The sequence below is a fragment of the Nematolebias whitei genome, chromosome 9 (genome assembly GCF_014905685.2).
Source record: "Nematolebias whitei isolate Nwh7 chromosome 9, NemWhi1, whole genome shotgun sequence".
NCBI lineage: Eukaryota > Metazoa > Chordata > Actinopteri > Cyprinodontiformes > Rivulidae > Nematolebias > Nematolebias whitei.
Window position 1 is genome coordinate 17,605,601 of NC_056506.1, and position 16,659 is coordinate 17,622,259.

At 41.0% G+C, this 16,659-nt stretch overlaps 1 protein-coding gene and 1 long non-coding RNA gene across 2 annotated transcripts in view; both read right to left on the minus strand.

The window, feature by feature from the left end:
* LOC119414901 (receptor-type tyrosine-protein phosphatase F-like) overlaps positions 1–16,659 on the minus strand; it is a 178,179-nt gene that overhangs the window by 140,547 nt on the left and 20,973 nt on the right. Inside the window, exons 2-3 of the mRNA XM_037682020.1 lie at positions 14,326–14,471; positions 13,231–13,372 (exon numbers count right to left, since the gene is read on the minus strand). Coding sequence (XP_037537948.1) covers positions 13,231–13,372; positions 14,326–14,471 — 288 coding nt within the window. The remainder of the gene's footprint in view (positions 1–13,230; positions 13,373–14,325; positions 14,472–16,659) is intronic.
* LOC119414973 lies at positions 6,888–8,327 on the minus strand. Its single transcript, XR_005187028.1, has 4 exons — positions 8,128–8,327; positions 7,606–7,698; positions 7,134–7,233; positions 6,888–7,051 (listed from the first exon to the last, which is right to left on the minus strand). It is a non-coding gene; the product is annotated as an uncharacterized LOC119414973 (long non-coding RNA).

The window sequence follows — 16,659 nt, forward strand, 5'->3', positions numbered from 1 at the left end:
TAAACAGAAACATGGGTGTGTTATGGGGTCTCCAGTTTCTCCTAGCCCCTTTTCCACTGTTGCGGTGCGGATCAGGTAAGTTCAGATTGGCTCGTGTATTGTTGTGTTTCCATTTACACTTCTGGACCCGCTCTGTAGGCGTGGTCCAGAATCGAACTTGTCTTACCACCTGGTGGCGGTAGTGCTCCCTTAAGCTATTTACTAGCCACCACTAAACATACTGTATTAGAAGAAGAACACCCTAAAGGCTTTGCCACACAATGTTGTGGAAGAGATGTCCTGCTTTAATGGAGTACCTCATGAGCGGTAACTATTAAACCTGATTCATAATCCTACCTTATTGCCTTCCCTGCGTGATTTAAACCCACGTATTTTCCATTTTAGTATAGACTTTTACAATAAAGATGTATTGAAAATATCTTCACTTTTATTATTTACAGATACGCACAGGGTTCATGTTAAAATTGCAAAACGTCACACTGTGCTGTAATCTTTGAAACTGCTTTTACAATAAGATACAGACTTGAAAACAATTAGATTAAAATTTGTCCTTAAATTTTAAAGGTTTTTCTTTCATTAAATTTAAAAATGTATTACTTATTAATCTAAAAAAGTTAAGTATGGTCCTCTGGACATTCAAAAAACAAAACAAACAAAAAAACATTTATTGTTTATTTATTATAAAATTTATTGTTTGTTTAGTTTTTTTGAATGTCCAGAGGACCAGACTTAACTTTTTTAGATTTTTCTACCTGAATTATTGAGCATGATATATCTTCAAAATATATCCTGATGCATGCTCAATAATCCAGGTAGAAAAATCTAAAAAAGTTAACTCTGGTCCTCTGGACATTCAAAAAAAAACAAAACAAAGCAAAACAACAAAAAAATGTAGAAACGTTTCGTCTCTCATCCAAGAGACTTCCTCAGTCTGAGGTGCTGTATTCAGCTCAGTCTCTTAAATAGCACCTTCTCAGAGTGGATCAACCAGTTTTGCTGCTGACAACCAAAACCAGCTGATCACATGCTCAAGGAGGACCATCAGCCTAACAATGGATCATTAGCACCTGATGGCTGTTTACTATTCACAGAGGGCTGAGTGATACTAGCAATCACAGCATTGTAAGAGGGGGACAGTTGAACACGGAGGCCTCCACCCCTGTTTAATGAAGGACGATTTCTTTTCACAAAGATGGCCTCCTTTACTCCTCTCTCAAACCATCGTTCCTCTCTATCCAGGATGTGAACATCTTCATCCCTGAAAGAGTGACCGCTGGCCTGGAGATGAGTGTAGACTGCAGAGTCCTGGCCTGATGATGTTGATCTTCTGTGCTGGGCCATCCTTTTGGCCAGTGGCTGTTTTGTTTCCCCGATGTAAGACTGATCACCCTCCTGACACTGAACAGCATACACAAGATTACTCTGTTTGTGCCGGGGGACTGGATCTTTGGGATTTTTTTGTTGTTTTGCTTTGTTTTGTTTTTTTGAATGTCCAGAGGACCAGATTTAACTTTTTTAGATCTTCAAAATATGTACAAGATACGCTCCTCGAGTTATCGCTAATGGCAGGCGGTAGAGAAAAATGGCGGATCGGGTTGTTTGAAAAGACTCCACAGACTCCTCCCCCTGACCAATCAGTGACCGACAGTGTTTCTGACATCATAGCTCGGCTAGCTTGGACCCCTTGAGAAGCAGGGCTAGAATATTGGAGGTGAGCCGGTACGAAATACTAATGGAAAAGACCTCAAACACGGGTCAAGCCAGAAATATTTGACCCCAGCCATGACAGTGGAAAAGGGGCACCATTGTTGCCAATCTGTACATGGAGGAGGTAGAAAAGAGAGCCTTGACGTCCTTTTCAGGGACACCATCAAGTCATTGGTTCAGGTATGTTGACGACACCTGGGTTAAAATCAAATCTCAAGAAGTCCAACATTTCACTGATCACATCAACTCTGTGGAAAAATTCATTAATTCAACCTTTATTTAGACAGGTTAATCCCATTGAGCCTGGATGTAAAAAAAATGGCAGGTTGGTTTTCTTGGACTATGATGTCTCAGTTCCTGATAGAGGATATTTGCAAACTAAGGTGTACAGCAAACCCACCCACGCAGACCAGTATTTGCAGTTTGACTCCCATCACTCTCTGGAGCACAAGTTAGGAGTCATCAGGACTCTGTATCACAGAGTGGACAGTGTCCCCACTAATTCAAGAGCCATTGTTAGGCTGATGGTCCTCCATCATGTGAACAGCTAGTTTTGAATGTCAACAACAAACTGGTAAAGTAAAGTAAAGTGCTATGTGTTGTCATCATTGTGTGTTCCCATACAATGGCAAAATTAGTTCTGTGCATTTAACCCATTGCACCTGGGATGCACCCAGGTGGAGCGGTAGGCAGCTATGTAAGTGCCCGAGGAGCAATTAGGGATTGAGTGTCTTGCTCAGAGACACCACGACATGTGGGAACGGCTGGGGATTGAGCCTGGGGCTTTCGGGTCCCAGGTCGGCTGCCCTGCCTCTACTTCATCTCAGCCCCCTCTTGATCCACTATGTGAAGGTGCTATTTACACAGTAAGGCTGAGCTTAATACTGCTCCTCAGACTGAAGAAGTCTTTTGGATTAAAGGTGAAACGTTTCAACATTTTTTTTTAAACTTGTCCAGAGGACCTGACTTAACTATATGAGATTTTTCTACCCAGATTACTGAGCATGCATCAGGATATATTCTGGATTGCATTTCAAAGAATACTAGAGCTGAACATGAATCACTATGAAACAAAATAATAAGTCCTGCATTTTAGAAGAAAATGAGCAAAATCTGCATGTCAGCAGTATTTACAGGTTTTTGTTATGTGTGTGATTATTAATAATAATAATAATAATGTCATCACAATGTCAGCACTGTATGTTTCCATACAATGGCGAAATTAGTCTCTGCATTTAACCCATCCACCACCAGGTGGTGCAGTGTTGACACCAATACCGGTTCTGTAAATGTTCTGACCTGGAACAAAGAAGTAAAGCTTAAAAAAAGAGGTCAGAGTTCATGAGTGCGAAATGGGGTGGCAGTCTCACTTTGAGCTGATCTTGTAGAACTTATTCATGCTGATGTTCATGAATGTTATTCTGCTATTTTTGAACATCTGTCCTGGTGAGTTCATCTACCCACCCAAGAGTGTCCTGCTTCTCCAACATGAGAGGAACCAAGACACTGCAGCCAACTCTTCAGGACAAGACTCAGCTGTCCACCTACACCTCAAGAACAAGGGACACTCTGCTCAGGTCCAACATTTTCATAATTTAGATGGAAAAGACATACGGGTTACGATTTTTTCTTTAGGACATTGTAAATATTATAATTACTTTTTTACTTTTTGATACTTTATTTTGGAGCTTTATTGAATGCTTTAGTATTTCTTGTTTGTTTGTTCTTTGTTTTTAACGAGTCAAATAGCTTTTTCTCATCCTGAACATTTCATTATACTGTTAACCTTCTGTTAACCTGCATATGACAAATAAACACAACTTGGTTTGAGACTGGGGTAAAAAAAAAAAAAAAAATTACATCAAACAAGAAAAAACTGCCCTGTAGTTTAAAAAGAATTTCACACTCAAACTTTAAACTGAGAAAGTCTAGTTACTTTGTTTTGAAAGTTCTTTTTCAGATAAACCCCAGACAAAGTTTAAATTAATGATTGGGGATAAATTTAGAGTAAGAAGCCACTTTAAGCCATTATAATTCTGTTCTTCAGCCTTATTCTTGTTCCCCTCTTCAGGGGTGTGCACAGCAATTCATACACCTACATTTCACTCCGTCTGTCCTTTACATCCCCTGTCCTCACTCTCCAACTGCATCCACATATGTATCTCCTCTTTGTCTTTTTCCATTCTCTCTTCTGGACATGTCCAAACCACCTTAGTCTGGCCTCTCTAACTTCATCTCCCAGTCCTTCAACATGTGCTGTACCTCTGATGATCCCATTCCTAATCTTCTCCATCTCCATCCTTGTTGCTCCTAAGGAGAACCTCATCTTCAGCTCTGCTACTTCCAGTGCTGTCTTTTTGTCCAAGTCTCTGTCTTCAGACCATACAACATAGCTGGTCTCATCACAGCCTTGCAAACATTTGCTTTGATCTTTGTTGACACTATTTTGTCACAAATCACTCCTGAAATGTTTCTCCATCCACTCCATTATGTCTGGACTCTCTTCTTCACCTCTTTACCACACTCCCAATTTGCCTGGACAGTGGACCCCAAGTACTTGAAGTCCTGCACCTTTGTGACCTCTGCTCCTTGTAGCCTAACTGCTCCACCACCTCTCTCTCATTCACACACATGGACTCTGTCTTACTACGGCTGACTTTCATTCCTCTTCTGTCAAGTGCATACCTCCACCTCCCTAAGTTCTCTTCCACCTGTTCCCTGTTTTCACCACAGATCACAATGTCATCTGCAAACATCATAATCAACAGGGATTCCTGCCTGACCTCATCTGTTAGTCGGTCCATCACCAGAGCAAACAAGAAGAAGCTCAGAGCCAATCCTTGATGCACTCCCACCTTCACCTTGAAGCTATCTGTCACCCCTAGAGCACATCTCACCACTGTCCTGCTGTCCTCATGCATGTCCTGTACCAGTCTAACATGTCCTGCTGTCCTCATACATGTCCTTTAACAGTCTAACATGTCCTGCTGTCCTCACACATGTCCTGTATCAGTCTAACATGTCCGGCTGTCCTCATACATGGCCTGTACCAGTTAAACATGTCTTGCTGGTCTCATACAACATATCATTTTCTCCCTCTGCATGCTGTCAGAATAATTTCCTAAATCCACAAAGACACAAACAAGTTGTTTTTCTGGGGGGTCTAGGGGTCCTCTCCCAGAAAATTGAATAAAGTAGGTGCAATAAAGTAGGGATGGGGCCGATCCGATCCAGTATTGTATCGGCCTCTCATACCAGCATAATTTACGTATCGGATTTTTCCGATCCACGTGCCGATATTTTCGATCCATGATGCATGTCTGTGGTTGCGCTGCACGTTGGCTTCAAATTATGGAATGGATTTCATGAACGGTGGCTTGAATCATTAATCCAGAGTAATAAGACCCGCCTCACATTCAGGAAATCCATTTCGTAGTTTGCAGCCAGCTACAACGTGAGGACTGAGTTAGCAGCACTGTGGCTAACAGCTAACAAACTTTTCATCGAAACATGTCCGCTGTGTGGAAGTATTTTACATTAGAAACTCCACAAAACAAGACAGCATCGTGCAATGTCTGCAGAGCCATAGCACCACATTAAACAGTGGTAAATTCAGTTTTACGTTGGACATTCGAGCTCCGTGGCTTCAGCGGGGCGCTACTCTTGCTGAATCCGAAAGAGGCGACTCAACCTCGGACAGCCGCGTCCAATCTGCCCTGCTCAGTCTGCCCGTCACTGAGCGCGGCTGCCCCAAATCAGGCTGCCTGCTTCGGATTGAATAAGAAGAAGACATCGCTGAAACCACGGAGCTCTAATGTTTACAGAGAAGTTGCTAAACTTCATAATTAATGTCCAACTCCTATCAGTTTTAGAAAACGAAAGATTTCACAGCTTGATATTTGCATCCAAGATATAGCTAACCCTCCAGGAGATATTTATCAGTACAGCAGTAGACAATCATAAAAAAAACATGATTTGAAAATCATACATATTAAAAACGGGCAGCACGGTGGCGCAACTGGTAGAGCTGCTGCCTCTCAGCGAGCAGGTTCTTGGTTCAAACCCCAGTCCAGGGGCCTTTCTGGGTGGAGTTTGCATGTTCTCTCCGTGCATGCGTGGGTTTTCTCAGGGCACTCCGGTTTCCTCCCACAGACCAAAAACATGCATGTTAGGCTGATTGGTAACTCTAAATTGTCCCTAGGTGTGAGTGAGAGAGTGAATGGTTGTTTGTCTCGTTTGTCTCTATGTGTCCCTGTGATGGACTTGCGACCCGTCCAGGGTGTCCCCCGCCCCTCGCACAGTGATTGCTGGACATGGGCACCAGCGACCCCCGTGACCCAAAATGGAATAAGCGGGTAAAGATAATGGATGGATGGATGGATAAAATGAAGTAATAAATGGTTCACACATTTACACATGGTTTAGTGTACCCCCTGATCATCTGAGCTGCCAGTGCTGTCAGCAGACTCCTCCTCCGCACTTCCTCTGTAAGCAACACAGAAAGTGTAAACAGCTAGCAGTAAGCCTTGGTTGTCGAAGCTGTACCCACGCATAGTGCCGGTGTTAGCAAAGTTAAGGGTTTGAGGTGCGGGGGGCGTTTCTGCTCCATCTCCGCTAACAGGTTTAAAAAAGCCTGTCAGTTTAGGCATTTTGTTTGTCGCGATGCTCTTTTTCTTTTCTCTTTCTTCTTTTCTGCGCTCCGCTGTCATATTTTCTGTTGTCCGCCATTGCAAAATAATATTCCCTGACGCTCCTCCGCAATGCGTAAGATGCGTCAAAAGTGGACCAATAACAAGCAAGCATTAAAGATGGATGTTTGACAGAACAAATTGGAACATTTTTCATCGGTGCTGTCAAAATCATCATAGTCATTGATTAAATTCTGACACTATCAATTCACAAAAACATAAAACATCCTTCGGGGCCCCCGAAATGCCGGGGCCCCGGGCTGCAGCCCCGGTAAGCCCCTGCTAAAATCCGGCCCAGCCCACGCAGGACATCTGGACTGCTCCCTGGTTCTGGCCTGTACTTCATGTGACACTTGAAGTACGACTGAAGATGCATAAGTTGACCGAGTGTGGGCACAAAACACATGTTGGGAAGACTATGCAGCATCGAAGGAAGAGCAGGGAGGTCTGGAGCCATGTGGTGCAAAATGATGCTGCGCAGGACTTCTCAGGTGGGCACTGGTGAGACCTCAGTGAGCCCTGTGGCACAGGCCCAAGTCTGGATGGTACCAGCTCCAAAGCTGAGAGACCATCTCTAGGATAAGTGTGATAAGTGGTTGGGACTCCAGCTGGTGGTTTTTCTCCCGATGCCAGGATGTCAGGATCTGGAAGTGGTCCTACAAACACACGAGTGACAGAATCACAATAAGTTTTGACAAAGGAAACATGGACATAAAAACATTAACCCAAAGGTTATACCTGTGAAAGCTCTGTAAAGCGTGGAGTGCAAACATCTTTTCACCACAGTTTTGGGCTTTCACACCACCACCACCTCGCTGGCAGGTTCAGGATGGATTCCCTTACAAGAAATAAACATAAAAATATGTCAAACTAAAAAATAAATAAATGTAAAGAGACAAGTGAGCAATTTGGTAGGACACAGTGGGACAGATTTGAGAGTTAAGATTTTTACTTAACTTGCAAATATTACTAATTCGTAGAGGTTGAACCTGCATTTATTCATTACCTACAAAAACAAACAATTCTAAACAAGTTAGGAGAGAAAAATATATTTGACACAAGTAATATTGAGACTATGACAAATTTCACATGGCACTAATAATATACAGGTGGGAAAGTTATTACAATTATTGTTATGAGAATCATAACCATCATATACTAAATAATATAACAGAAAAGAATGTGTTCCACTCTTATTTTATTTTTTTACCTGTGTTCTTTGTCTGTGCCATCTTTGTAAATCTCTTGTGCGGGCCAGTACAGGAGGACCAGTTGGCAGCTGGAGTTGGGAGTAGTGGGCAGTCTGGTTAAAAAAAAAAAGTGCAACTACATGGTTACAAAAACCTTCACCAGCTGCACTTCTACAGAAATAAGCCAACATTTCTTTTTTCAACACCAAGTGAGATCTAAAATAGATCTGTTTTTAGCACACACACACATATATATAATTAATACTTGTTATAACATATTTAGCTTTAAACAAGTAATAGATTGTATAATAGATGGATTCACTTAACACATCACCTTACATATACACAGCACGCTACATACACATAAACATATGTTTGGCACTAATGGAACCTCATAAAAATATAATTAAAGATTTTATATCATGTCTGTCTCAAACACTCCAAATAATTTAGCACACTAAATTAGGCTTCTTTATTACGATGTTTATGCGCTTCATATGTTGTAGCTAACGGTTAGCTTGCTAAGCTACGTCTTTTCTTACCTTGACAGCTGTGGAGATTTTCTTCATGGAAGAACTTTTATCCTTTCAAGTTTATTAGTTCGAGAATTCGCCGCTGCGATTTCCTCCTCAGCAGCGAAAGAAAAGATTGGCAAATTAAGCAAAGATGTTGAAAAGAGAGACATTTCTCCTTAGTGCAAAAACTCGCAAAGCAGGAAGTGTCGGTTTCCGGTTGTCGTGAAAAAGACGTCGCAAAAAAGTCTTCTTGTTGCAGATACAATAAATAATCCGAGCTGCCGCGTTAAAAATCATGTTAAAAATACGAGCGTTGTGTTGGACTGACCTGACTTTGCAGATTATAAAATAAAAAGGCTACAATGCTTTATGATTTTTCCGCCAAAATGCTACGTAAATCTGTGACGTTTTGACTAGTCAGAATAACAATTCAAGATATCTTGAATGTCATTCGGACTAGTCAAAATGTGAATTCAAGATATCTTAAATAGAAAAGCAGTCTACATGATAAAATATTCAAGATATCTTGAATTCATTTTGAGATATCTTAAAAGGAATTTTGACTAGTCATAAGTACAGTTCTAGATATCTTTAAGTTAGTTTTGCCTAGTCGTTATTTGCTTTCAAGATATCTACAATTTAATTTGCACTAGTCAAAACTTCATTTGTGATATCTACAAATACATTTAAGATATCTTGAAAAATTACGTAATTTAAGATATCTTTAATTGTAATTATGACTAGTCAGAACTAAAAGTGAGATATCTTGAAAGCAAATAATGACTAGTCAAAATTAACTTAGAGATATCTAGAACTGTATTTTTGACTAGTCAAAATTCAGTTCAAGATATCTTGAATTGAAGCCTCCATACAACTCAATGGTAAATCTGACGTCATTATGACTAGTCAGAATGTAATTAGAGATATCTTAAATAAGTATTTTGACTAGTCAAAATGCAATTCAAGATATCTTAAATAACCAATATGTCTAGTCAAAACTCAGTTTCAGATATCTGGAATGTAAGCGTGGTGAATCCTATTTTATGTTAAAAGGGCTTGCCATACCCCCAGTCTCTGAGCAGAAAGCTCTAACAAAGAGTGAACTTTACCTTACTACAGAACTATGGTTGACGTAGTAATGGAGGAAGAACCCAACAGTGGAACAAGAGCTTCAAACACTTTCTTTTGTTTATAACAACATTGTGTCAGAATCAAACTTGCATTTGCTGAAAGGAATGGTGTTTATGTAAAAACAATGTGTTGCCTTTTTTAACAAAAGCTATTGTGTTCCCCTCTGAAACTTTGAGGGGAGGTTATAATTAAATTAAGTTATGTAGATTTGTTCACATCCATTGGTTGGGAGCTGCATTTTCATTGGTTAAGATCAGGGGCATGGCCACTTCTGATGTGTCAGGTAAACGGACACCAGAGGTCAGTCATCGTCAGGCAATTGCTGAGATGAGCAGTTGCTGAAAGGTTGTTGTTGAAGAGAGTTGCAGAGAATAATTATCTTGGAGAAGCAGCCATGAAGGAAGAAGTGGGTCCTGGTGGAGAGTTGGCTCTGAGCCAGCCCAGAAGTCCGTAATTTGTTCAAACACCCAGGAGCGATGATACTTGCCGAACGAATCGCAGTTTTGAGAAAAGACATCCTTTCTTGGGGCAGCAGGCCACTGGCTCTCCCCGCATCCATCATGGTAATGAGAGAGAGATGGATGTCTCCTAGTAGGATAAACCATCTTCCTTCTGATGAGAAAACAACTAAGTGCCAACTGAGTTTAGACATAATTTAGTTCATTAATCTGAGATAAAGCTTACCTAAGTTTTAATGTTAGAGCTAGAACCTTAGTCCAAATTGAATACACCTCTTCTCAAAGTCTTTAGACTACCTATATTATATACCCTTTTGAAAAAATACTATTGGTTATTTATTCATATTTCATATTTGCCATATTGTCATTATTCAAACTGAAAATAAACGTTATAGAATTGTGTATTCAAATTACAAGATCCTTTGTCTTTTCTTCGAGTGAGGGGGATGAAATTTGTTACAAGGATTCACATACAGGTCCTTCTCAAAAAACTAGCATATTGTGATAAAGGTCATTATTTTCCATAATGTAATGATAAAAATGAAACTTTCATATATTTCAGATTCATTGCACACCAACTGAAATATTTCAGGTCTTTATTTGTTGTAATACTGATGATTATGGCATACAGCTCATGAAAACCCAAAATGCCAGTCCCAAAAAATTAGCATATTCCATCCCACCAATGAAAGACAAGTGTTTTTAATACAAAAAACGCCAATCTTCAAATAATCATGTTCAGTTATGCACTCAATACTTGGTCAGGAATCCTTTTGCATGAATGACTGCTTCAATGCAGCGTGGCATGGAGGCAATCAGCATGTGGCACTGCTGAGGTGTTATGGAGGCCCAGGATGCTTCCATAGCGGCCTTAAGCTCATGCAGAGTGTTGGGTCTTGCGTCTCTCAACTTTCTCTTCACAATATCCCACAGGTTCTCTATGGGGTTCAGGTCAGGAGAGTTGGCAGGCCAATTGAGCACAGTAATACCATGGTCAGTATACAGTGGTTACCAGTGGTTTTGGCACTATGAGCAGGTGCCAGATGGTGCTAAAAAATGAAATCTTCATCTCCATGAAGCTTTTTAGCAGATGGAAGCATGAAGTGCTCCAAAATCTCCTGATAGCTAGCTGCATTGACCCTGCCCTTGATAAAACACAGTGGACCAACACCAGCAGCTGACATGGCACCCCAGACCATCACTGACTGTGGGTGCTTCACACTGGACTTCTGGCATTTTGGCATTTCCTTCTCCCCAGTCTTCCTCCAGACTCTGGCACCTTGATTTCCGAATGACATGTAAAATTTGCTTTCATCCGAAAAAAGTACTTTGGACTACTGAGCAACAGTCCAGTGCTGCTTCTCTGTAGCCCAGGTCAGGCGCTTCTGCCGCTGTTTCTGGTTCAAAAGTGGCTTGACCTGGGGAATGCGGCACCTGTAGCCTGTGCACGGTGGCTCTGGATGTTTCTACTCCAGACTCAGTCCACTGCTTCCGCAGGTCCCCCAAGGTCTGGAATCGGCCCTTCTCCACAATCCTCCTCAGGGTCCGGTCACCTCTTCTCGTTGTGCAGCGTTTTCTGCCACACTTTTCCTTTCCCACAGACTTCCCACTGAGGTGCCTTGATACAGCACTCTGGGAACAGCCTATTCGTTCAGCAATTTCTTTCTGTCTTACCCTCTTGCTTGAGGGTGTCAATGATGGCCTTCTGGACAGCAGTCAGGTCGGCAGTCTTACCCATGATTGCGGTTTTGAGTAATGAACAAGGCTGGGAGTTTTTAAAAGCCTCAGGAAACTTTTGCAGGTGTTTAGAGTTACGTCGTTGATTCAGATGGTTAGGTTAATAGCTTGTTTAGAGAACCTTTTCATGATAAGCTAATTTTTTGGGACAGGCATTTTGGGTTTTCATGAGCTGTATGCCATAATTGTCAGTATTAAAACAATTAAAGACCTGAAATATTTCAGTTGGTGTGCAATGAATCTGAAATATATGGAAGTTTAATTTTTATCATTACATTATGGAAAATAATGACCTTTATCACAATATGCTAATTTTTTGAGAAGGACCTGTATGTTTTGGGGTTGAGGCTGGTCAACATTTATTACATAACTTTGAATGGTTAGTGTATACACCTGCTAAAAGGTGTTCAAACGAGCCTTTCCCCTACAACACAGAAGGAACATTCACATAGAAGGAACGGTCACACAGAAGGAACATTCACACAGAAAGAACGTTCACATAGAAGGTATGTTCACACAGAAGGAACGTTCACATAGATGGAACGTTCACACTGAAGGAACATTCGCACAACAGGTACAGCCCCACAGAGGAAATGGTCACCCAGAAGGAATGTTCACACCAAAGGAATATTCACACAGACTGAAAGTTCACATTAAAGGAACATTCGCAGAGCAAGAATGTTCACACAGCCTGAAAGTTCACAAAAAGGAACGTTAATACAGAAGTAATGTTCACACAGCAAGAACATTCATACAGAACAGCTGCTGGAAAGAAGAGCTTAGCTCAGACAGGGCCACATAGAATAATGATGGTGTCAAAAGGTTCAAACATTAAACCCTAAAGAGACACAATGTCAAGAAGGGGGTTCATAGTTCATGTTAATGATGCATGGTGTAGTATCCATCATCTCTCTGAAGGAAGGTCTATGAAGCAATTCATATGATCTACTGAGAATTCCTCTGCATTACTTTAGCTTTTTTTGTCTACACTATGTTTGAAGACAACTGTAATCATCTAACAATTAAAACTCCTTTCCACATTTAAATACTTGGGTGTTAAAATTATTAATTAAACACTGGGGTTTGTTGATCTCTAAAACATGATACCATTTGTTGGACTGAAAATGAATGCTGACTCTGAACTCTGGATGTCACGGACCCAGAATTTACTCCCATGAAAACATTTGTAGACCTTATTAGGTAAGTTTAGACTTTTGTTATGCCAGGTGAAACAAATATAGCAATCCAAAATAACACAAATGGTTCATAGATATGGGCAGCACGGTGGCTCAACTGGTAGAACTGTTGCCTCTCAGCAAACAGGTCCCTGGTTCAAATCCCTGTCTGGGGGGCCTTTCTGAGAGGAGTTTGCATGTTCTCTCCATGCATGTGTGGGTTTTCTCTGGGTACTCCAGTTTCCTCCCACAGACCAAAAATATGCATGTTAGACTGATTGGTAACTCGAAATTGTCCCTAGGTGTGAGTGAGAGAGTGAATGGTTGTTTGTCTCTATGTGGCCCTGTGATGGACTTGTGACCCATCCAGGGTGTCACCCGCCCCTCACACAGTGATTACTGGACATGGGCACCGGCGACCCCCGTGACCCAAAATGGAAGAAGCGGGTAAAAGGTAATGGATGGATGGATGGATGGTTCATGGATATATAGAACAGTTTATGATTTAAGTGTTAATTTATGAAGATCAAATGGAACCCAAACAAAAGGTATGAATGAAAACCAACCCTAGAAGTGATGTCCACACAAACTGTTGAAAGAGAGACACAAAGACAAAACTTAGGTCTCACCCTCTAAGATATTCAGCTGGACAGTGGCAGTGATTTCTGCCGCGCTGTTGGTGGCTCTACATTCATAAATGGCTTCATCCCGGTTGGTCCTCAAAGGTTGGATACGCAGAACAGAGCCAGATCCGCCATCAAACTCCTTTACCTGACAGAAGAGGAGGAATACACACATTAGATACTTCAGATTATGCTTGTTAGCACATAACAAAATACTAAACTTTGTTAAAATACGTTAATATACCAATCAACCTAGACATCAAAACCATGCCCGATATTCTTCATAGGAATAATTTGAGTGAACAAATCAGTGTTCTGTTTTTCCATGAAAATCAAACCAGGAATGCACCAATATCATCCATCATCTTTACTCATTTCTTCCTTTTCGGATCGTGGGGGTCACTGGTGCCCATATCCAGCCATCACTGTGCGAGAGGCAGAGGACACCCTGGACAGGTCGCAAGTTGTACCAATACCACATTTATTCAAATAAAGTACAAGGATTTGTATTTCAGTACTTTTCAGTACCAGGTACTGATACATGAATGATTGATGTGCTGCCAGGGGAGCACAATGATAATAAAAAGTAAACACACAACAGTCAAATAAAGCAAATACTAATATGTGTTTCATATTTGATTTGATGTGTAGGATTTCCTCCTTTTTGTTGCTGATATAATGTTTATAGGCACTTGTAAAATTTCATTATTTTTGCAGGAGAACCTGTGCATTACTCATATAACATGTGCTCCGTCTTCAAATTGGGGAAGTGGTGGTACAGAGTCTAGAGAGGGCGAGCCTGTGCTCAAGGGATTGTTGGTTCGAATCCCTGGATCTTTACATCAAAATGTGGGTGGCAAAGGTGAAGCACCCACACCTGCCTCCAACCTCCATTTTTGGTAAAATACATGTTTAGAGAGGGAGCGTTCATTTGAAATCTGATTACTTTGTTAAGACATAAAATCAAAACAAAGATTTAACAAACTTTTGTTGTCCTGTTCTGCTGTCCTCTGCTGTAACTCAGCATGAAACATAGGCAGATAGAACAGTGTCAAATGAAATCGGTTCAGGAGTTCTGACAACAGTTTCTTGAAATCAAACCTCGAAGCGCTGAGAACTGACTTTCTTCCCCTTTTTGGTCCAAGTGATGCGAGGTCTGGGCTCACCCACAGCCTGACAGATGAAGGAGATCACTCCGCCAGAAATCCCTGTCTGATCATCCGGGGACCGGATAAAGCTGGGCATGGCTGGATCAGAGACACATGTACAGGAAAAGATTAAAACAGGAAAGAAAAAAAAAACATAAAAGATAACCAGACTGGAAAATAGTTGCAGCCAAGTTAAAGTTATGAACAGATAGAACTATAATTTTAAATTTTTAATTTTCCCGAGTTTAGCCACATTTCTTCAAACATCAGGTCAAAAACTGGCCTGAAAATATAATTTAACCTACTTGGCACTTGTCTCTCTGGTAAACTCATTTTAATCCTGAACATGTATACATAAATGTAATGTTATGTTACATACATAACATAATGTGACCTCTGATGTTCAAAGCACTGGAATGTTTTGGACCTCATATGAATCACCTGACAGTCATGTCATAGCAAGTAAAAACAGAAACCACTTGAATCTAAAAACTGGAAAAACTTACATTTCTCAATAAAATCTCAACCAGTTAAATGAGCGCACCCCATCCTGTTTTCTAAGCACCACTTCACCCTTACACACATGAAATTTACTCTTTAAAATCAAACACAAAGCATACTTTGACAAAATACACAATATAAAGTGTATTTACAAAAACACTGGGCTGGTCTATTAGTGACAACCTTTCATGAATGGATCAAAATCTTTGGTTTTAGTTCTTGAGCACTGGATGGGTCTGTGGATGTGTGGGGTCTGAAGAAGTAGGACAGGAGGGGTTGTATATTGTAACTATGGAGTCTGAGGATGGTTCACAGTGGTGATCAGGTCTAGTTTTCCCAAGGTCTAGGCTGGTCCACAGAAGTGATAAAATCTTTACTTTACTGGGCAGCTGTGGATGAGTGATTAGAGCAGTTGTCTTCCAATGGGATAGTTGGTGGTTCGATTCCACCAGCAGTCACACATTGAAGTGTCCCTGGGCAAGACACTGAACCCTTCAATGCATCTGATGTTTGTCCCATTGGAGTATGAATGTGATCTAAAGCACTGATTATCTCTATATATTGAGACTAGCTTTGTAGAGACCTAGCAGAGTGCTGTATGAATGGGCAAATGAGGACACAAGTTGTATTGTAAAGCGTTTTGAGTATCTTGACTGATAGAAAGGCGCTATATAAGTACAGTCCGTTTACTATTTACTTGTTCCGAAGTCCAGGCTAGTCCACAGAGATAATGAGGCTTTTAGTTGTCTTGCGGTCCAGATTGTTCCACAGAGGTGATGAGGCCCTTATTGTCCTGAGGTCCAGGCTGATCCATAGAGGTGATCAGGTCTTTAGTTGTCCTGACGTCCAGAATACTCCACAGAGGTGATCAGATCTTCAGTTTTCCCGAGGTCCAGGCTGGTCCACAGATGATCAAGTCTTTAACTGTCCTGATGTCCAGGATAGTCCACAGAGGTGATCAGGTCTTTAGTTTCCTGAGGTCCAGGATAGTTCACAGAGGTGAACAGGTCTTTAGTTTTCCTGAGGTCTGGGGTGATCCACAGAGGTGATCAGGTCTTTAATTGTCCTGAGATCTAGGATAGTCCGCAGAGGTGATTATGCCTTTAGTTATCCTAGTGTCTAGGCTCATCCACAGAGGGGATCATGTATTTAGTTGTCCAAAGATCTAGGCTGGTCCACAGATTTTATGAGGTCTTCCTGAGACCAGGCTGGTCCACAGATGTGATCAGATTTTTAGTTATCTTGAGCTCCAGACTGGTACAGAGAGGGGATCTGATTTTTATTGATCCTTAGGTCCTAGATAGTCCACAGACTTGACCTGGTCCCTAGTTATCCTGAAGTCCACACTGGTCTACGAAGGTGATCAGGTCTTTAGTTGTACTGAGGTCCAGGCTGGTAAAAAGAGGTGGCCAGTTCTCCCTAGGTCCAGGTTGGATCAGCGATCTTTAGTGGTTATGAGGTCTTTGATGCTCCTGAGGTACAAGTTGGTCCACAGAAGTGATAAGGTGTTCAGTTGTCCAGACGTCCAAGCTGGTTCACAAAGGTGATTTGGTCGGTACTTAGCATATGGCATAGAGATTAAGTACTTATTAATACAACCTCAAAACCCTGTTCTGTCTGATCATTTTTAATAACTTTTGAGTTTACATTAACTGACTACACAACCACAGAGATAAAAATTAAATTATAGAAAGTGTTTATCAGAGAACACTAACAAAATTTAAAGAATCTCTTCCATTAACAAAAAAGGTTGAATCATGTCATCTGGACTTCGTTTTTTTGTTAA